The 23,105-nt window shown below is 43.7% G+C and overlaps 1 protein-coding gene across 2 annotated transcripts in view; it reads right to left on the reverse strand.

Moving 5' to 3' along the window:
• The window catches only part of SYNDIG1 (synapse differentiation inducing 1), a 75,748-nt gene that overhangs the window by 34,558 nt on the left and 18,085 nt on the right, over window positions 1-23,105 (reverse strand). For both annotated transcript variants that reach the window (XM_032185862.1, XM_032185861.1), the window contains exons 2-3: window positions 18,984-19,553; window positions 8,637-8,774 (exon numbers count right to left, since the gene is read on the reverse strand). In XM_032185862.1, coding sequence (XP_032041753.1) covers window positions 8,637-8,774; window positions 18,984-19,463 — 618 coding nt within the window. In that variant the 5' untranslated portion in view covers window positions 19,464-19,553. The remainder of the gene's footprint in view (window positions 1-8,636; window positions 8,775-18,983; window positions 19,554-23,105) is intronic.

Raw genomic sequence — 23,105 nt, forward strand, 5'->3', positions numbered from 1 at the left:
GACAATTTGGAGAGTCTTTGGATCAATGCTGTAGCAAGGTCCCATAAGGTCACTTAAGTTATTGCTTTACAATAGCTCCTGTGTAAGTGCAAGCTCCTAATTAATTGCTTAATTAGTTGTAGGCTGTAGAAACCTGCTTAGAACAATGCCATCTGGGCTACAAGGTCAAGAAATGAGGACACATTCAGCAAAATTATCGAGTGTGGTGTTTTGAATGAAATCCAGAAATCCCAGGCTGGGATGATTACTATTTAAATTAGTCCAAAGGCCCATGTGTCTGGGGACACAAAATCCCATTTTCTGGCGTATCACACCTAGGAGGATTTTGAATTTACTGTCTGCCATTATCGACACAAGGAAAGGGAAGTGCTGGGAGCAACTGCAAGGCTCTGAACCACGGGTAGGGAATTCTCCACCAGCTTTTGAGAGGGAACATGATTTCTTCCAGAGATCCCCATGAGATGATTGAGAAAGAAAAATGAAATCTCTTCCAGAGTGGTTCCCTGAAGAGCCCTGGAAACAAAAGGTTTGGCCTCTCCTACTCCTACCATGCTATTACTACCTGGTGTCTTTTATATCTGGAGAGCAGCTCAGAGAGGCCATGACATAAGTAAGTCTATGTATCTGTATGGCATAACACCATTGCTTATTCTCCTTTGGCCATCCATTCATAAAGGCCTGGGAATTTTGGATAACAACTGTTCTGAGTTTCATTCCTTCCCGTGGACTTCATAACAACAAAGCATTCACTCCAAGGAAAGCAGGATGAGGAACGTGGTGAAGCAGGGATTGTCAGTTCCATCTCTTGCTCCATGACATGGTCTCTTCTTTCATCTTTGGCCTCTCCTCTCCTTTTGGAGGAAGCTGAGTTCCTCTGTGAACAAGCAAGGACTTCCATTCACCCAAGCAGCCATGAATCTTTCACACTTCATGGAAGTAATACAATAAATGTCAAGATGTAGAAATGTCATTCATAATTCATTGCTCATCACTCCCCATAATGAACGCGTTTTAATACTACACTGGCATGGGGGAAGGGAAAAGAAAGATTTTCACAACAGAAAAAAAGTTGGTGTTTTTTCCCCTGAGCACATAAAATACTACATTAGTTTTATTACCAACAGTACATTAAGATCATGTGCCTTGATAGGTGCATTTTAATGTCCTGCCTACCTCCGTGGGTACAGCTGGAGGCAAAGCATCCGGCTAATGCTGTTATTTAGATTAGGAAAGAGTGTTTGCAAACAATGCAATAATATTAGATAATGAACTAATCTTTCACTTCTCAGTGAAAGATTTCAACCACTTTATGAACACAAACTAAACAAGGGCTGGAAGCAGGAGACCACAGGGACTGGTAAGAGGCAATGCCAAGGCGCCTATAGATCAATGTAAGAACTCTCGAAGCAGGAGAGCACCTATCTGTATGCCTCAGGCAGCCTGAATTTCTAGCAGCTGCCTCATGGAAGCTGTTCCTGCTTGGCTCAGTATTTTGTCCAGGATCATGGGAACCAAATGCAATCTCTCCATTTAATTTAATGGGATGTCTTTATTTCTTGTTGGTCTTGTTAGTCCCTGTGGACACCACCACTAGCAGTAGAAGCCTGTTTTTTTACTGTGTTGCCTTCTACCAGAGGGACCTACAAGGCTCTCATAACACAATTCATTTTTTATCTTTTAATTTTCACGTGAAGAAACCCTTGCAGTCAGTTGGAAAGTCCATAGGATCACTGTCGGGATGGTCATAACAACTATTTTCTCTGCAGGAAAACTTCAGAGCATAATCACCAGTGATGCATGCTGCTCAGGCACAACATTTGAAAACACGGAAGCCACAGAGAGCCTTCTCCCTTCCTTCCTCAGCTAACACGTTCATTTATAAAACAGCCACATTCCTGTCTCAGGTTCTGCCTTGCAGTGGGTTCTGAGACTCATCTGTTCCAATATTTTGATACAACAGGTAATCCAGTGTGTATTTTAGGCTGAAGAGCATAGACATTAGTTGTGGGAAGGCAGGATGCAGTTTTCAATACAAACTACACAGCTGCTGGTAGGTCCTCATCCCTTCCTTTTCAGCTGGTTCCTGTGGCTTATTTCAAAATACCCATAAAAACTTTATTTCTTTTCTGCTGATGGGAATTCAGTTAAATCAATGACCAGTTGTGATTGTCTGGCAGGCATCTTTGGATGCCTAGATCATTACATTCATATCTTCCCTTCAAAGAGTTTTTCTGCAGCTCCTTTGAAATAGATATGTAGATTGTAATCAGAAGTGATCATTTCACTTTGTTGTGCATCCAAACAAAGTAGTAATTCAGTAGCACTCACCAAAACAGCTACTGAAAGATGGTGAGGTGTATATCCAAGATTAGAAGGTAGCCCTGAGTACACAGTGTTGATCTCCAAGAAGAAAAAGAATACTTGAACATTCTGCAAACTGATAAAAGGTTAACCTTAATCCTTGCTGTTGAAAACATCTATTCATTTTACCTTTGCATATATTAAACTTCAAATGTGCATGCCTTCTTTTGTTTTTGTTTTGGAAAAGGGTACTGTCACGGTGTGAGATGAAAGGAAGTTCTGTTATATAAACAGCACTCTTCTTGCCATGGGAGAATTCAAAGGACATAATTTGCCACCTTGGATGTGAGGATGTTCATCACATCACTGGGCTCCTGATACAGCCATTGAAGCAGCATCTAAAGATTTTTGACTTTCTTGACAACTGATGGTTGTCAAGCAGATAGTGGAATAGCCAACAAGGAGGGGGGAAGAGGTCTGTGCTCCACTCCCAGATCTGCAATGGGTCTCTTCTTTTCTCACGCCTTTTTCAGCAGGGGACGTACTAGGATGAAACTGTTCAAAGAAAGCATTGAAGGGCCTGCTGGTAACAATTCTGCATTTTCCTTCACTTGGAAAAGCAGGGCACTGAAGCACTAATCCCTGTGGGAGCTGACTGACACAGCACCATTAACTTACAGAGCTGTGAGCGCTGACACCAGTGAGGGAGCTCCTTCTTGGCTCCAGCAGCACCAGAGGTTGCAACAAATAAATAAATAAAGATGCAAATGCTACACAAGGGCATTTCAAAAACCTCTCTGAGGTGCCCAGAAGAGATTATGTCATCCATAAATGCATCAGGTTTCATTTCTCAGGGCTTTGCAGGGGTGGAGGATGGTGCTTTGTCTTCCAGGGGGAGATGGTTGACTGCCACTCCACAGCAGCATGGACAACTCCCTACTCTCCTGGAGGCATGCAGAATCATGTTCCCTCTGCTTGCCCTTGGACAGGAAGTATCTACCTCTGTGTTGTCTCTTATAATGTAATTCTTTCTGGACAGTCTATATTTGCAAGTGTGAAAAACAAGTATTTAGCTGGGACACAAGCAGTTTACTAACAAAGGCCCCTCACTGTAATTCTAATTTCCTGTCCATGCTTAAAAAAAATCCTCTCTTACTATGCCAAAAAAAAAAAAAAAGAAAAAAGAAAAAAAAACATAAAAAAAACCACCTCTGCCTAAATTAAAATATTGTTTAAACTTTGTGAAATTGCTTACATGTCAGGGTGCCTGAACCCCCAAATCAACTGTTGATCTATCACCCTACTCTTCAGATGCCTCCGCCAGATGCCTCTGATTTTGTGGGTAGCACAGGCACACCAAGTTTAGTGGAAGGAGCACAAGTAACCTGTTGCGGGTGCATTATTCTGCACTGAAACAATATTCACTGTCTCATAAGCCTGTGAAATAATGAGCCGATAGATGAGCAACAAAAATTAACAGCAGGGCAAAAAGAGGATGCCAGGAGGGAATAATGTTTTGTACCCTTGGAGCAGAACTCTATTGATACATCTCTTGGCTCCTGCTGTCTCAGCATAATGTGTGAGGCATAAAAGTCTGACAATGAACAATTCCCAGACAAAGTTTGCCATTGTGCAGGATGTTCTTGTTAATAAAGAGACTCCTAATCTCTTCAAGCATTTCACGTTGGTGTCTGTGCTGTCCCAAAACTTCCTTGTAATTAAACACCTCCATAATGAATTAAACTCTCTTGGGAGTGTTACGTGTGAGCTACCTTTCCAATTATTTAAAATTAGCTTAAGGGCTGAAACGATCAGGCCATTCATTAATCTAATCCCTTTTTTGTAATTATAGTTCGTGACTTGGAAATGTGACCACAAGATCAAAGGGACAAAGAGGAATGAAGAGGAAATTATACGAGACACTGATAAAGTTCCCTGGCCTGAGACTTCACCCACAGCCCAATGAAATCAGAAGTGCTGACACACAACACTAAATGACCATTTTTTTGGGGAATGCACAAACATCTCTCTCTTCAGGAGATGTCTACCCTGAAGTGACAAATCAGCATAAGTCTACCCACACTCTCACCACTGGCTGGAAGCCAACTCCAGCCTGGAAAGCAGAGAATTAGGGGAGCTGTTAGTTAATGAACCCCCCTTCAGGGCACCTATCATGGTCTGGGGCAGAGCTGGCTGCTGGCAGCCCCCTGGGGAACCAACGGGCCACAGGGCACACTCTGCCTCTCTGCTCTGGACTAGATTTTCCTCTTCTCTGAAATGAGCAAAAGTTGCAAACCTTGAATGTGCTGAACCATGTGACAGCCTTTTTGCAAAGCCAAGGGATGTCACCCAAATGTCCCAAACCTGAGGCCAGGGGCATCCATTTCAGAGCTGCACTTCCACGAACAAGAGATCCAGCTCTTTCACACAGTGCCACATGTTCCTGGCTATCTCAGCAGGTAGCCAGCCTCTCTCTGTACCTGGGCTGAGAACAGCAGCCATGTTATTTAATGCTAGCACAGGTTGTGCTGCTCAGTATTCACTATCATCCTCTGCCCAGCAAATCTGCCATCTGCCTGCAGGGAGCAAAGGCAGCCAGCAGTGACCTTCTGCACACCTGCCCTGTTGAACACAGTCTCCTCTGTGCCCTGGCCACGCACATCATCTGCACGCCCATGGGCTCTGCTGCCATGGGGCATTATCCTCCAAATACTTGAGACTCAGCTGTGAAAGGGAGAGCTCCAGCCCCACACAAAGCAAGTCTGGTGGTGTGGTGCGTCACGCTGTTGTCCTGTCTCATGCTTTTTCTAGCTGAGATGGGGTCTGTGAGCTGGATTTCTAATGAATATTCAACAGATAACACCTGGATGTTTTTTTTCTGTCCTTTTCAGCAGTGGCTAAATGTCAAAATCTGATGCAGAAAAACAAAGAATGTGAAATACATTCACACATGTTGAGCATCTGATCTCTGGTCTTTGATAAAGTTTAAGTTCATACTGTCTTCTCCCTCCCAGTGGGGACATGGACACTTGTCGCTTTCTTTTACCTGGCAACCACAATAACATGTCAAAAGAGGCTTTTTTTTTCAAAGCCTCTATCTCTGAAAATGGGATAGAATGTAACCAAATGGCCCAGAAGTTATCATGAAGAAAGACAAGCTGCTCTTTTGGCTTATCTTGTATGCCTCGTGCCAGCGCAAATGCAAGAGATAAGTGCACAAGTCCCTTCTTTTCTGCAAAGGCATCCAAGCGATGATATTTTGAGCTGTGCCATTCAAACCATCCATGGATTTTGGGAATAATTACGGAGCCATGCAGTTCTCAATCACTGCACAGGGGAATTAATTGCCGTACAGAGTAACCATGGCAGACGGGAAGCAATTGCTCTTGTGTGCTTGGATTGGAGTCTGCTGCCTGCCAGACCGCACGTGCTGCCATGAAGGAGAGCAGGGCTGGGGTTTGGAGGCTCTTTAAGCACCTAAGCATGCAGAAAATTGTCTGGTGGGATTTTTCAGGTGCATGCCTATGGCTTCTGAAAATCCCACTAAACCTGTCCTGGCATTTGTCAGCCTGAGAAAGCCAGCGGATACCTGGCTCCTGCTGCTTGCGGGAGAATCAAGGAATGAGCAGCCCATGAAAATTTACATTGGCAGTAGCAGGGAGGTTCAGCAGGAAGGATTTAGGGGAATGCAAAGAGATTATGCTGTCCTCCTTGTTGGCTCAGCCAGACCCGATGCACATCTTTAGTTCCACCACACGGGCAGCCCCTGCACAGCTGCACTGTTCAGTGCAGATGGCTTTCAAGAAGCCTTAAGTCAGCAGCACGTTGGCAAAAGCCTCCAGTCCCACACAGAGTGGAAATAGCTCCTGGCGGAAGCAAGTTGCGTTTATGGAGCGTGGGGAAAATTAATCTTTCTGTTCATACAGAGCATCTGTGAAACTTTATGACACCGATCCCTGTACAATTCTTTTGCACCGTGACACAGACGTATGCAGCGTAAATGTACTGCTGGGTGCTGCGGGATTAAACTGAGAGCACCTGTCCCTTTTAATTGATCTGCAGAGCAAATGTATCTTTAGCAAACCAGGCCTAGATCTGCAGATGTATTGATCATCTAAAGGAGCCCAGTTTTATTATAAAAAAATAAAGTTTGCCACAAGTGCCAAGTCCTGGCACAAAGAATGCAGCCTCCACCCCTGCAGTTCCTATGTGCCACAGCTTTTTCCCAGACTGGGCCTTTTTGTTGAACTACCCAGGAGACTTTTGAACACGTGAAATTGTCAAGAGCTTGAGCAACTTCAAAAAGGGTTGGAATGCAAGTACCAAGTTTGATCTCTAGGTACAGTTCTGACATTCAACAAAGGATGGGGAACGCTAGCCTGCCATTACTTGTTAACAAGGGAGCTCAAATGTTATTCAGGAGTTCAAGTTAAAAGATCTCCATAAATAGAAGCCACATGCTAACAGGACATAATGTTTTACTACCTCACATATAAAAGATCATTCTGAATGCTACCTCATTTCATCAGCCCTCTCACCTTGTTTTTTAAAGGAGGAAATTAAATGAAAAGAACTATCCTCATCCATCATTAAGCCCAGCAGTTTCTGAAACATCCATTAACACTTCGCTGTGCTTCAGTCACCGACACAGGAGGCTCCAAGGCTCAAACCAGCAAATACCTGGTCATAACACCCCCTTGGGAAGAGGCCATCAAAACATACTGTAAAGGCAGTCTCTCCTCTTCCAAATACATTTTCTTCCCTGCCTTCATAAGACCTTTCCCACCTTGCTTATGCTGCTATCAAGGCATCAGGGTTTTATGGGGTCATGCAGGCCCCTGGGATCAGATCACAGCTATTATGATGTCTTGTCCTTCGTATACTGGCTCTCAGCACATTAGCTTCTCAGCCATGCTGCTTTTTAGTACTTTATTATGTTGTTTGTTTTGCATTTATTGGGCTGCTCTGGGCTTTCACTGTTTGGATAAATCCAGCTAGCAGTCCCCAGGCCTCCCAAAGGAAAGCTACTGCAGGAAATTAATGAATGCACTGTTTTCCCCAACACAGTGCAAATACAGTGCCAGTGATGCCATACTCAGAACCCTTCCTTTGCTGCAGCTTTGGTAAAAAATCCTGCCTTGTCCAAGTACTAAAGTGCATGTGGCTTCCTCCCAGTTCCTTACTTTGTGCTGTCATTATCATCAGACAAATTCCTTGATCCAAACTTGAGAAATCAATAGTACTCAGACAAGGAAACTTGTTATTTTCCACTGGACAAACTTAATTGTCTCAGAGGCTTCAAAGCTCAATGATAGAACATTTAAATTTAAACAAACAGAAACAAATAATAAAAAGAATAACAAAACATTCATGCCGTGTCTCTTTATTTGATATTAAAGGGCAGGATTCTTCAGATCTGAAGTGCCTGTTCTGGTTTGACATATACGCCATGCTGGTAGATGTTTAGAGCAGGCAGATAAGAAAGGCAGGCAAGAGGGTGAATAATTTTGGTGCTGCAGAGCACAGTGTAGCTTCCAACAGGCACTGCTACCACCAGCAGATAGAAATATAAGTGAATGTTTCCTTGCAGTCACTGATGAGACTTTTAGTGTGACTTTCTGTCATGTTACATTTTCTGCCCTGCTGGGAAACTCAATAATTACTCTGCAGGCACTTCTGAAGACATAGTTGTCGAAACAAATGATGGGGCATTAGGTGGTTGTTAGGCACAGGCTGGAAACAGCAAGCCTGTCACAGGAAGGAAACAAACCAAAACACCATCGCTCCTCTGGTAAAAAATACTTCTATATTAATATTGGACAAAAAGAACAGACTGGGCAATTTTTCATTGGGAAAGGAAATTCTTTCCTGGAAAGCAAATCTGCTTCTGTAGAACAGAAATGAATTTCTACTCCTGTTTTTCTTTTCCAGATGACCAGCTTAGGAACTAATAAATTATTTTACACAATGGGAAATCTGAACATTTGATATAGCAGGGGTGTTTTCCACTCAAAATTTTGGTGCAGAGAAAATCCCTAGCTGTACATTGTATAAACTGACATTGAACCTGACCATTGTCAATGAAAACCTAGAATATTTTGTAGATCCCTTGCTCACTAAAATATCTCCCAAGACTACCACTATCACCACAGAGACATAGTAAGGTGGAGAACAGTGTTTCACGCATACACACGACTCTGTTTAACCACCTCCCACCACCCTGAGAGGCTGTCATGACCACATGTGTGTCTTGGTGAACTTTCCTTGCCAGTGTGAGATAATAGCTACTTTGTGGATGCAAAATTAATAATTAGCAGGATATGTTTTAGCATTACCTCATGAGACAGGTAAAAGGCAGCAATTCCCAGTGGCCAGAAACAGCAGAGCATGGAGAACACAGTGAGGCCGAGATGATCTCTTGGCGGCATCATCAGGAAATTGTCTTCACTTTCAGTGTCACTTGAGTAATCACTCTGGAATAGCAAGGGAGAGAGAAATGTAGAAGTGCTGTTAAGGTAGTGTTTTTAGGAACTGTAACTCTGGAGTTACAGTTTTGGTGCAAGAATGGTCCCACAATGTATTAAGTCACCCTGGGAGCACCTCCAGTCTGAAATGAGGTGGCTGAAAATCTTCTAAAACAATCTTCTGGGGTTGCTTTTTCTTTACTGACTGTAGGAGAAATGCTGTGCAGAACCTGACTGAAAGAAAGACACTGAAAGACAGATGTCATATTTAGAAACTTGTCCTCATGTGCCTGGGTCCTGTGCCTGACATTTTAGCCAAAATGAATGATGAATTGATATTCTTCCACCAGTGAGTTATAACTTAGAAACTCTGGAACAGACTGCTAAGTGTCCAAGACGAAAATGAAACCATATGCAATGGTGTAAGTTTCTAAATACTAGTGAGCCACAATTAAGAAGGACACAGAAAATACAGTCAGGCTAATGATATTTGAAAGACTTAGCATCAGAGAAAGCATTTACTTCCTGAGCCAACTCCTTTGGGAACCAGACAGGTGACCTGACCCATTGCTTGCTAAGATGGACAGACCACTTTCAGGGGAATTGCTGGCAAACACTGACCACAGACCAGAGAGGCCTGGGCTGTGGGAGGGACATGTTCCCATGCTCTGAGACTGCGGTGCACAGGAACACCTGCATGTGCAAAACAACTCGCTGTGGGACACCCCAGCCTGTTATGGGAGCCTTGATAACCTAGCAGAAATGGCAAAGCTCTACTTGGCCCAAACTCAATAAAGTCCTAGTTCTGAAGGGACAGCTGATGATGCTGTTGTGCAGCTTTTGAGCTTGGTTACTTACCTTTCTGCTTCAATTTTCACAACAAGGTTTGTAAGTCATTTTTAATATCAATAATCTTTCATTTCAAGAGTAAGAGAAGGGAGGGGGAGGAAGAAAATCCACATCATTGCTGAAACTGTCTCTTGAAACAGTGCTCTTACCTGAATTTCATGACAGGGAAGATAAAATGGAAAATGCTTTTGATTACCCAGTTGTTGGCTGAGTAGTGTGCTGATATTGTATCTGTGGAGACTACCTGTCTGGTATTTCAAATTGCCTTTTGTTGTAGATCGAGATGAAATGTGGCTAAGAGTCTCTAGATAACTTTGATCAAATGATGAACCATAAAATTATCAGTTTTGCTGCTTTTTAGAAAGCATTCTCAGGGTGGTGAAATCATGACATGTTAGACAGTTTCCATGCAAACTTGAGATGTGGCTGTTAGACTGCAAGAGGATAATAGCAGAAGTTTTCTTAATTATGCTAACATGAAAACTCTTGTTGGGAAAGATGAAGTCACTATAGAAATGTACTAATTGAACTGTAGATTTGTGCTATGAATGCTGTTTTGATGGGTGAAGTCCCTGTAGTATTTATATCGGAATAGATGATCTGACTGTCATTCACCAAAGGTAACAACAATTCTGATCAGAGAATGTAACCTAGGTAGGAATTAGTAGGGCTCTAATACATAAATAAGTAAATAAAATCCAACAACAAAAGGCAAAAAGTATCTCTTATCACTTCTGGATAAACACTTTTTCCTCCAAGCAAGCATTCCTGCCTAATGTTCTATTTTTCTCTTATAATGTGCTCCCCCACCAACACCCAGGCCTGAGGTTATCTAGACATCTTTCCTATCTAGAAACATTTTTAACATGGGGAAGCTTTTGACAATCTGGCTGGCTGTCTTCACTTGGTCATGATTTCACAAGGGCTGCACACTGATGCTGATGTGCTGGATACTAGAGTTGCTGAGAAATCAGAATTTCTGTCACCAGTTATAATCGCTTTGGGTTAACTGACTAATCCTGCATAATCAGGAATATTCTTGTCCACAGCATTGCGCCTTTCATGTTTAACAGCCTCTTTATAAACTTACATAGTACTTACTACATCCTAATCACACTAATCTGACTGAAAGCTTTTAACTCTTGCAGAAGCTAGAGAATAACATAACTAATTAATTTTTAAAGCTTGGGTGGTGAGCAAAACAGCACAGACAAGTTTTTCTTTATTTAATGTTGGCCTAGATGAGAATAAGCAATCTGAATATCAAACTATTATTTTTTTTTCTTGCTACAGTTCTACTACTAATGCATACTACAGCCAAAGAGTAAGCAATGAAATTAGAACTTGTGTAACCAAAAGAAAAAAAAGTACTTGGCAAAGAGCATTCCTTTCTTGCTTGAGGTGATGTTCTGTTCATCAGTAGTGAAGAGATCCCTAATAGCTACTCTCGTGGCAACTCCCAGTAACTCCAGGCTTATTACTGAGGTGATAAAGACATGACCGAGTTATCTTCTTTGAACAAAGCTCCTCAATCAAAAGACATCAATGTCTTCATGATGCTACAAAAACCTTGGGATGGGAACAGAGTAAAATACATCCTAATGCAGCTGCAATGCAGTAAGTTACAAGGGACAAGATGATCATGGATCATCAAGCAACAGCAGCAACAGCTGATGGTCTCCAGGATTTTGAGGGATTCACTCCTCTTCAGACCTAACATCCAGTTCCAGCAGCTTACGTTGCAACTGAGCAACAAATTTTAACCATGACACACAGAGAATATTTCCAGAAGGCAGCATCTTTCCACCTGAAGTCAGACTTTGTCTTGGAGACACATCTTTATGCCTTTGTGTGTAATCTCAGCAAGGTCCACAGTCACTCCCCTTGCCAAAGGAGCTGCTCTCTGCAGCCCATGCAAGATGCTGCTGTGCAAACAAATACCTGTGCAAACAGCCCTGTAGCAGAAATGACAAACGATCTCTGAGGTTGCTGAGTGCACAGTAGGGACTTCCTGCTTTCAGTGGATCCTTTGTAGCAAAAACAGTTATTACAATGACACCAACCCTCCTCATCCTGACTGTCACTGTGTGTCCCTTGCCAACACACTTGGAGTTTAGCTGAAAAGACAGCACAGGATAAAGCAGTCTCCTGCTTCAGTTTATCCACAAGCATTTCCATGGCTGTTTGGAGAAGGAGGTGATTTCAAGAGCTCAGGCAATATTGGAGTTAACAGAACAGGCCCCAGAGGACATCTCCCCAGGACATGAAATTCTGAAGAAAGCACAGCGTGACACAGAATGACAAAGAAGGAAAGCAGCTCTTTTTCTCCTCTCCTTTCATTTCCTTTCCTTTCCTCCAGATGGGACTCCCCCACACCAGCTCTTTGACTCTCTCTTATGCCCACGTTTCTAAATGGTGCACACCTCTGCAGCCCTACACTTCATTAGGCATAAGTGATGTGGGCAGGGCATATATTGAATTGTTACAGAAACTGAATGTAACGAAGGATGAGTAGGAGAAATAAACCTTGTTGGGAGAAGGGAGGTATCTACTTCCCAGACACAGAACCTGTGGGATTTTGCAGAGCTGGAATTTGGGTGCTGGATAAGCTGATGGGAAACCTTGAGCTCTACATTCAAGGGGGCTGCTTTTGGCATTTCCCAAACGACCAGGAGCAGAAATCAATCAATCCATCAGATTTGGGAGCAGAAATCACCCGGCACAGAGCAAGGCATTCAGAATCAAAAAAAATCAGAATGAAAAATCCATGTGCATCATGCCGCAGGAAATCTTTCACCCAGGAAGAAGGTGAAAAGGCCAACTTCACTTGTAAGATAACTTTAAGATGCAATTTCATCACAATCTCTAAGTGCCTCTGTGAGTAGATAATTTCTGATCAGACAGCTCTGTTGTTTGGCAGAAAATCATAAGAAACCCCAGTGACTGAAAGTGGAACAGAGGAAGAGCAGACACAAGGTGCAGATTTTTAACAGAGATGGTGATGAACACTTTTCTGCAGTTGTAATGGATTTTCTATTACACAAAGACCTTTTTTTAAATTGAAGCTAGCTATCCCTAAAAGCTATGTGCTTTACCTCAGCTGAGACATTACGAGCGAACAAAGGCTCTCCAGGCAGCCTGCCATGGGCTGCCTGTGACATAGTCTGGACTTGATGGTCACGTAGTCCCTTCCAGCAGCTAAATGCTGGTCACACTGGTGAAGTCAGACAAGGAGGTCTGCTGTGAACCACAGCTGCTAGCAACCTTTGATGGATTTTCAGGAAACCAACTGTAAGATAATGTGTGCTCTGTTTCCCTCCTCGCAATGCCTGGTTTGGTAATGTGGTTAAACATGAGGCCCTATTCTGACCAGTGCTCTCCATCCCTTTGCTCTTCTGCAAGCAGTCTGAGTTGGCCTCACTGCAGCAGATGGTGAAGGCAGCATGCTGGGAGGTAGCTCTCCCACCAAGGGCTGTGGTTTATCACCGTTCTTCCTCAATGCACTTGCTTGTCACTGGGCATCACCTGGCTGATGCTTTCTTAATGAGTAATGTCTCTAAAGCCTGTTGCCATCATGGATTCCTTGGCATGTCAGTGTATTATTTATTTACTTATTTATTTGCGGGTTTGTTAATTCATTTATTTTTACCATTTTGAGTTTTCCACGTCCTTTCATTCAATTTTAAAGGTATTTAAATATTCTGTTGTCCACTAACCCTGACCTGGTGCAAATTCCTTTTGCTCCCTCAACTCCTGGTCTATAATGCCTTGCCAGTCAAGCAGGCAGCCTTCCAGGATGGGCTTGCAGGTGTCTCTCCTTGCTTAGAAAGCTTTTTATAAATCCCTTCACAATGCCAAAATGTTACAGGGAAGAAAGAAAAAAACAAAACAAAACAAAACAAAACAAAACAAAAAAAAAAAAACACCTTGGTGCAGGTGTCCAAGCCCATTCTTCCTCCTGAATTTTGTTCAACTACCTTGTGGTGCTCTCTAGACACCCACAGCCAGTCTGTCTATAGCTCTTCAGTAACTTATATTCAACACACTGCCTCTGGAAGGGGATTACTGCAGAAAGCCATAAACAAATCCATACAGGACCAGCCCAGCTGCCATCGCCTCCTAAATCACACTCCTTCTTTTGGAGAGCAGTAATAACAGCCATGAAGTAAATATCCCTGATCTTTGTGTGAGTGACAGGGGCTTCCATCCAGAACCCCCCTGAGTTCATCGGGAAGGCACATGCGTGGCACTTTAACTGAAAAAGTAACATTGCACGGCTCAAGCTAGGGAGGAAGTGACCCTCCACAGCTGTCCTCTTTTTGCTTTGCAGCTGACACAGCTTTCTTAGTGCTCTGCTCCTCAGAGATGTGTGCCCCATCCCCGCCTTCTGCTAATGACAGCTTGCAGCTCACCCACAGCTCCTGCTGCTTAGGGGCTGGAGGCCTGTACAGTGTCAGTCCAGCAACTCAGGGAAGTGATGATGAGAAAGAGAATTGCACTGGGAAAAGGCTGCCGTTAGCAAGATTCATAGAAGGGCACTTGGAGACTGCTGGACGTGACTTCTCAGCCATGCTCCCCTCACCGAGGGCTGCCTAATAAAGGTTAATATCCCTTGGCAGGGCTCCGTACCTCCAGACTCCAGTGGCCTCTCCTCTAAGGGAAGAAAATAAATCACATGCAAATGAAGTGTAATCCCTCGTGTAACCTGTTAATAATGTGCCTGTGAAGGAACACGGGGGCATAAAGCATGTCCTATGGGGTCAGGTCCATTGAGTCCTGTGCTCTGCCCCTGACAGAAGCAGCAGGACATTGCTGTGCAGGGAGCTCACATAAACCTGGACACTTTGCAGCCCATCCCTTGTGCTCTCCCAGCATCCACAACTGTTGTGTGAAAGATATTAGAAAGAAAAGCTGTGCCAATTGCTTTTAATAGCTTTTTATGGATCCCTTGTCCATAAATCAGTCTAATCGTTTCTGAACTTGCTGTTCCACCACTACCTCCTGTGACAGCAGGTTCACCAAGTGTTCACTGCCCTGTATGTGAAGAACAATTTTAAGATATCTGTGTTAAGGCAATCTCTCAACAGTTCTCTCAAGTTTCTCTCAAGTTTCCCCAACTTCTACTATTGCAGGTTTGCTGAGCAGCAGGTCTGCATTCACTTTATCCTTCACCTTCATGATCTTGTGCATCCAGGAGGTTCATACACCCCTCAGCTTTCTACCCTACAAAATGGAGAGCCCCAGCTTTTCTCACCGCTTTCCGTAAGGAGGCTGCAGCTTCCTCTTAATCATTTTTTGTTACCCTTTTCTATCTCCACTACATCATTAAGAAGAATACAAATGCTATGTAGATAGTGGATTGCAGTGAGATTTTATACAGCAGCAAAATGCTGCCGGTGCCCTGTCTTGTCCTCAGTGTTCTTTATGACATCCAATATTTTCTTGTCTTATTGGCTTGACCTGCACACTGTGCCCTGAAATTTCAGAGAACTGACAAGTGATTTCTTCTCAGTTTCTTTCCTGAGCTGCAGCTCACAGTTAGAAGCTTAGCAGTGAGTCCACATAGATTAGATTATATTTTTCTGTAAATGTATTAGTTTCCATTTCTTTACACTGAAACACATCTACCACCGTTTTGAGACTCAATTTTGTGCAGTCCTTCCAGAGTTCTTCTCCAGGGGGTGGACACCTCCCCAGGGGGTGTCCAAACACACTTTCTGGATATCTGGTCCCAGGGGAGGCTCAGGATGCAACAGCTCATCTCTTCTCATCATGCAGGATAGTCCAAGTCCCTGCAAGCTGGCAGCATTATGAGAAGACATTCACATCAGGGGGCTCCCTTGCATAACCCCCCTCCATGGCCTTCTCTTCACATTGCAGAAGAGACAGAGAAGGGAGGTGCTTGGGCATGCTGTGCAGAGCAGTAAGATGGAACAGGACATGGCTTAGGATCCACCTTCTCTCTCTACACTTCTATGCTCGTGTCAAAGGGATGGGTTTTCACAGCAGCATCCAGCAATTCATAGGAAGAAGAAAAAAGGAAAAAAAAAAAAAAAGAAAGGAAGTTTTAGCTTGAAAGCACTACATTTCTTTTCTTCTTTTACTCCCCAGAACATTCTATTTATTTCGCTTTGCAGAGACTGTGTCAGACTTTGCTGGGAAAAAAGGTTTTAAGAGAGAACTCAGATGTATTCTTTTATGCGACACATATGAATAATTCAATTTTCTGCCATCAATAGCTTGGATTCCTCTAAATAAGCCATCTATCTAGGGGCTAGGAGGAAGAGTAGCAGGAGTGTAATATGACAAATGATGTTTCTGGATGGCACTGCATTTACACATGAACTCTAACAGGAGGGTATTTCAGCTAGGAACGCATGTAATATTTCACTGGCACCACATTTGACAAGTTGTCTGTCCATTAGTTGTGGCATAAAGAACTCATAAGATATTTATAAGGGTTCCAGAGATACCTAAATAGGGAATCGTTTGATTTCAGGGATGGGCACAGAAAGGAGAAGTTTAAAGCTTTGACAGAACGCACAGCCTTCTGCTTTCATGGCTGGTAATTGCTGGAGCAAAGTGGGGCTGGATATGCTAATGAGAGCTGTTGCAGAGATGTTTTTCCCTCCAGAAAATTGTGATTTCCATATAACATTATGCTAGGACCTGAGACACACTGCTGGTAAAGAAATGCCAAAGTTAAATACGACTGAATTGTTGCAGTGAATGCCAGGACCCCTGCTTTGGACATATTCTGATCCTCCGCTACATCTCCCAGGATTTTTCAGAGTCCCTACACCTGAAGAAGGAAGAAGATGCCTCCTTGTAGTCAAGCTGTTGAAGACATTGATGATCTGGTGAAACCCATCCTGAAGGGGACAACAGGCAGCAGAGCAGCAACCCTTGCAGCCTGGCTGGGTCAACTCTTCATACCGAAACCACATTGCTGTCAATCAGTCAGAACAGCTGGCTTTTCCCAGAACATTTGGCTGTGGTAAGGTTTTCTGCAAGAAAACAACAACCTTTCTGCTCGTCAAAAGCCTGACTGTCATCAAAAACTAAACATTGGCAGAAACACACTGACCAGCTGGGTGCATAAAAGCTGTTCCTGGCATGTGTCCACAGACTCCAGGTAAGTATTACATGGTGGGGCTCATTACAAGAGGATGAGTTAGATTTTTCCATGTTTCCAAGGAACTAAATATCCAGACCTGAAGACCCTGAGGCAGGTGCTTTGCACTAACACTGGCAGTGCCAGAGAGATCTGAGCAAGGCCAGAAAGGTCTTCCTCAATGTGGAAGCAGAAGATTGGACCTCTCCTATGTTATCCTCTCTTGCTCTTCTCCTAACTTTTGCTCCCAGTCCTTCTGCTAAACCTTTCAACCCTACTTTGGGTGTATTAGTAATTTAAAAATGCATTTTCTTCTCGTCTGTAACTGGTGGGGAAAAAAGCTTTCTACTGGGACAGACTCATGCTGCATGATTCAGATGCTGTATTTCTCATTTGGACAGATAAGCAATTTTTTTTAATGTAGTTAAGGATCTAGTATGTTTCATTCCTCCTCTTGGTGACTGCTGTCCTCAAATACTTTCTTCCATTCCTGGAGTCTCAGCACATGCAGTTATATCTCCAGCAAACCTCTGTACTAATTAAGCCCAGGGAAGAGCATCCTTACACCTCTTTGTTTATGAGCACAGTTACACAGAAAGACAGGAAGGAGAACCCTGGGAAAATGATGCACACACTGTTACAGCATGTTACAAACATTTGCAAAGGCATGGGGATGTAAACTCTCTCCTTTCTCCCCTGGAGATCTGAGGAGGAGGAGCATGAAGTCCCTTTCCCCAGATCTCCAGTTTTACAGGTGGTTTTCTAGCAACAAGTGTTTTCTGTGCAAAGCTGATCCAAGCTCCTGTGGTGCCAATGGATGAGATGCCCTACATTGCAAAGGCACTTTAAAAATCCCACCAAGAAATAGCAAAATATTCTTGGTACAAAGTATTTTGTTGTTGTTGTTGTTGTGCATATTTCCCTGGTCTTTTTTTAGCCCATTCTAGCTAAAGAAAGCCTTGCTGGATTGACATGAGGTCTTTTATTTTTTTCTGCCTCAATGTCAGGCCAGATGTGTCAATAACACCATTAGGCAATTACTGCCTGCTGCAGTCACTTGCATCACAACTGCTGCATGAGAGAATCTAGGGCAAAAAAGCGGCATCTAGGCCTTTTATTATGATTTTTTTTAATTATTTTTATTTTTAAATGAGGTTTCCCACAGCCCCTTTGAAATGCTGCAGAAGGGTGTGATTTGAGCTAGCACCATCACGGGCCCTGGAGAGAAACTTCTTGTCTCCCTGTGGAGCTACTGAATACTACATTGCTGGCACACACCGGGAAAAACACCTCTCTCCCCATACCTTAGCAATACAGAGAGAAAGGAGAATAAAACAGTCACTGGTATTACTGGTATTACAGGAGGTGAAAATAGAAGTTTTAGGACTTGTTAGGTCTCAATGGAGAAAACCCCTGCAAGAGAGAACATGAGAAAATAATCTCCTTATCTCATCTTGGGCATTCAGATTGAAGCTATGCCTTTGCTCCAGGCTGACAAACGGTCTTTGCTAGCTTAGGAGTCTATGATCAATGCTGGAAAAGTTTTGTAATTAGCAGCATTGTGAACACCCTCCATTCTCACATGCACTGGCCAGTAAAAAACTATGCTACCTTTGGGCAGCTGGTTTCAGCCAAATAGGTAAAGATTTTCTAAAGTTAAAAATGCATCATTTACGAAAGAATGACGTTGATTTCCATAGAGTACCCCATTTGGAGAATAAAATGTATGTTACTTTAGTGTGAGCAATCAATGAAGCACGGGAACCTAGTGAAAGAAAACATTACATTTGGGGTGTAATGAAGTGTTTCATTCCATCAGAAAAAAAACCTTTTTCAAACGCATGGGATTCATTGTGTCTAGAAACCCAAAGACTCCTGGTTTTGTTTTCACAAAGAGGCACGTTTCATGTTTGAGCTAGTAAGACAAACAACCAGCTTTATACCCAGCTCAGGTCAGGAGAAAGTAAGAGATGATGTTGAGTAAGACAAGCTGTGGACAGGTGCTTCTGGCCCCAGCCTTACCAGCAAATGCGCATGGGTTTTCTTTGGTCTGTGACCAGCCCATTCACTGGGAATATCCACAGAGTTGGGACTTTACCCAGCAAATAAAGATGAGTAAATGCTCGCTGTCCTGGGTGGAGGAGAGAGCAATACCTCTGATCCCAAGAAGACCAGGACTCAGAAGCTGTGCACTTAAGCCCATTATGTTCTCCCCCACCCCAAGCCTTCCCCAAGGATCCCAAGTGACATCTGACCTCTAGCTCCTGGAAATCCTCCTCCTCCTCCACATCGTAGGAGAGGGTGTGAATCTTGATGTCATCTGCCGAGAGGTCGATGAACTTGCTGTCCGGGTACTCCAGGCTGTCCTTGGTGGGGGAGCGGTCCTCGATGAAGGTGGTTTCGCAGCACTCCGAGCCGATGCTCTCGCCCCACGAGCGCAGCACGTTCTCCGAGTAGAGGATGATGTTGGGCCGGTAGTGGGACTCCACCGTCTGCTGCAGCATGTTGGGATCCAGGAGCTGCTGCACGGGGTCACTCCTGCCATTCTCCAGGCAGCTCGGAGAGGAAAGGCTCCCCGCTCGGTGGCTCTGATACTGCGGGGTTGGGTACACGGAGATCAGGCCATCTCGGCTCTCTGCTACCAAGTTCCTTGTGTTAATTAAACCATTCCTTTTCCCGGCTTCGGCAATCTTATTGTGCATCAGCACACTGTTTTGCTCAATCAAGCCATCCATACTGGGAGGTGTCTGAGGGAGCAGGGCGGGCGGTCTGTGTTTTGTTGTACCTTACATATGGGTCACACTGGGGCAGTGGCCCCCATTTTCCTGAAGAAGAAAGGAAATAGACACCAAGATGAGGATAGAAGCAGTGAATGGCGTATGAAGGCACACAAATCAGCTTGTCTTCAGTACGATCTCATGAGGAAATACAGCCTCATGTGTGCATGCACCTAGCTTTCCAAATATATCTCCACTTGGAAAGATAATAAATAAAAAACAAAACAAATAATAAAACAAAACAAAACAAATCCAGCAATAACAAAATCCACCAATAACAAAAAAGCCATGAGGTGAACAGGAACAGAAGATAGTTGCGGTCACAGAGAACTTCCTGAGATGTCTTAGTAATGATGAGCCCTGTCAGAGAAGGGCAATGATGTCCCCTCCATCCCCACCCATATGCCACTGTCATTCTGAGGATAAAGTCCCCTTCCTCTAAAGGTTCTGATAAGTGAGGTTTAAAAACACACACACACACACACCAAAACCAAACAAAGATAAAAGATAAAAGAACCGTTTTCAGTTTTTGGAAAGCTGCAATTATGAAGGGCAGGCAGCTGGTGTGCTCAGCTGTCAGTCTCTGTGGCTACCCTTCACCTTTGGCAAGTGCTTTGAAAACACAGCTGAAGCAAAAAAGAAACAGCTCTCCTTAAATTGAATGAAGAAAAAAAAAAAAAAAAAAAAAAAAAAAAAACACCTGAAGGCGAATTCTTCCAATTCTTCCAATGCCTCTGAGAGTGCCCCGTAGTGACAGATCAAAGGGCTGTGACAAGGCTGGTCAGCATGAGCAGCCCCATCCTGATTCACCAAACTGGGACACAACTGCTTGAGCCCCACGACCTGGTCACATCCTTTGCACAGAACAACTGCCGTCTGTCTCATCGCCCCCCCAACCTGGCTCTGTTTTGTGTGGCTTCCACAAAGGTATAAGAAATCAAAGGGATAGCTCAGAAGGCTAAAAGTACTTTTCCCCAGCCCAAATACTTTCTCACCAGGACACCTCTTCTGCTCAGGTGCAGCCAAAGAAAAAAAAGAAAGCTTTTTGAAATATGGTTGTACACATCACGGCTGCAATGAGCTCAGGATTTTGTTTCTGGGCCCAACCATAGGAATCACAGAGATCCTTCTGCCTTCAAATACACTTTTTACGGTTCAAATACATTTGTTAAATAGTTAAGGTAGGATTACCTGTCCCCAAAGTGCTGCTTGGAGGAAAACAAGAATTGCATGTGCAAACAAACATACATATATACTATTTTCACTTGATGCTTTCTCTCTATTTCCCCTTTATATCAGAGATCTTCTAGCAGAGCAATGGCTAGCAAAAGACTAAATGTATTTCCTCTATAAAATTTTAGGCTTCAAATGTTTTCAGTCTCCCTTTTGGCTTACAAGAGATATTGAAACCCCTAAGATCTGGTCTTCTGTTCTTACACTAGGAATGAAGCAAGAAACTCATTTAATGTGCAAGAAAGCACTTGTTTTAACATGTAGAAAACCCATTTTAATGTGTTGGCAAATAGTTCAGAATTTGTTCTAAATGAGCTGTCAGGAAAGCTGCACAAGTGAGAATATATTATGGTGGGATCCTGTGGAATTTACGCTGCACTTCTCTCAGCCCTAAACCCGGGGAATGTGCTGGCAAAATAAAAACGATTTGCAAATTAGTTTGGAAGCTTGGACTCAGTTTCACCAAAGGAAAGACCTAAATCCCATTGCAGCAGATAAGACTGAGAGCAGGTGCTCTGTCTTTCCAAGGAAAACTCCTTTCCATATGTAACTACATCTGTGCTAAATGAACAGAGGACCTTGCTCTCTCTCCACTTACAGTAGGGTTAACACTGAGTAACATCTTGTTTCAGCGTGGGAATGGTGATGTAAGGTCAAGCTGCTTTTGTAGGAAGCAAGGCAAGAGTAGATGGGGAGGCCAACAAGTCACACATGTGCCTTAGGACTGATCCTTGCAGAAATATCATGTTCCATCGACTGCTCTGCAAGCACCATGGCCCCATGGAACAGTGCCAACATGCACAGTCTCCTGTAGGCTACTGAGCAGTCCTAATTTCATTGTTCAGACTCCAGAGGCATGGTGAGATCCTGACACGAGTTGAGTTGGGGAATACCTGCTGCTTTATCCAGGTTTGGTGGGGTCATTTGCTAAAGGGATTGTTCTGTTATCTTACTGTTTGCATATAATCATTCCCCTTCTTCCACCCTCCCCTCCCAGAGAAACAAAAGGAAAGCACATCACCAGAGGCAGGAGCTGAGAAAAACTCAGCGGTTAATGAGTAAGTTGTCACAAGGCTTTGCTCAGTTCCCCCTGAACCAGCTTGAAAAACGTGTGAGGCTCCCTGACATGTGACATAAACTCTTGACCCCACTGAAGTCAGAGAGATTTCACCCAAAACTGCAAACTGTCTCAGAGGCATTCGTAGCTCTGGCATTAGTCCAGAGCAAACAGAGATGGTCAGCAGAAATACTCTACAATTCTGCCACAGATGTAGCAGGAATGGGAAGAAGATGTACAAACCAAATAGATACCCTCCCAGAGAAACAAATGAAGAGGTCAATAATTTGGTCACTGCATCAATGGCTGCAGCAAAACGTGGGCCAGGCCTTGCTTCTTGGTGCACTCACATCATTCCAACAAATGTGTATTGTCTGGTTTGAGTAGCACTTGGGAAAATGCCATTTGAAAGCAGCTTTATCTCATGCCTTTGAGCTGCACTGTCAGATTCCCTTCATGTTGCCTCTACACTCGTGTATCATCCAGATAATGCTTGGCTCTGGAAATGCAGGTCTCACCCCAGGCATTTCATTGACAGCTATACTGTCTTCATGGAAAATGCTAGCTTTGAATTGGTGCAAATGAGGCTCTGCACACACAGTGACACCAGGTCTGGCTGCTATGCAGACTGATATATGTTCCTCATGTAATTTGGAGAGGTCATTTTGAAAAGGTTGGATTATGAGGGAGGTTCACTCCCACCTCTTTAAAGCTGTCTTACATGGCAACAGTCCAAAGTCACTGGAAACAAAAGCCATCCTTTGGTCCTTTCCACACTCCTCAGGAAGAAGAGAAGAAAAGTAAAGAGAGGCCACAGGGAAAAATACTTCAGCATGCCCAAGTGATGTGAGACCCAGGAACACTTCAGGAAGTCAAAGGGATGTTGCTGTTGTCAGGATTTAGGACTGTCCCAAGCCACCCCTTGCTCCATTTCCAATCACATTCCCAGTTGTCTTTCCAATTGGGTGATTAAAAGGAAGATGGAGACTCAACAGCACTGGAAAAGGTAATTTGGCTCCAACGCCTTTGGAGTACCAACAGATATGATTCTGTAAAGTCCTGAACCAGGACTGCTTACAATACCTTTGGGATTCTACAGCTGATATCTCCACCATCCCACGGACCTAAAGGCAGCTACGTTAGAGGCTCCCTCATCACCCACACCACCAAAGCGTTAGCACACCCAACAGCCTGGCTTCAGCCTGTGCCCTCTCCCATGCAATACCCAACCAGCAGTAAATAAGCACCATGGATGTTCCTGAGAGGCACAAAGGGCAGAACCATCTCGTTTGGGCACGTAAGAGACTTTA

This window comes from Aythya fuligula, chromosome 3 (genome assembly GCF_009819795.1).
Source record: "Aythya fuligula isolate bAytFul2 chromosome 3, bAytFul2.pri, whole genome shotgun sequence".
NCBI classification, from domain to species: Eukaryota; Metazoa; Chordata; class Aves; order Anseriformes; family Anatidae; genus Aythya; species Aythya fuligula.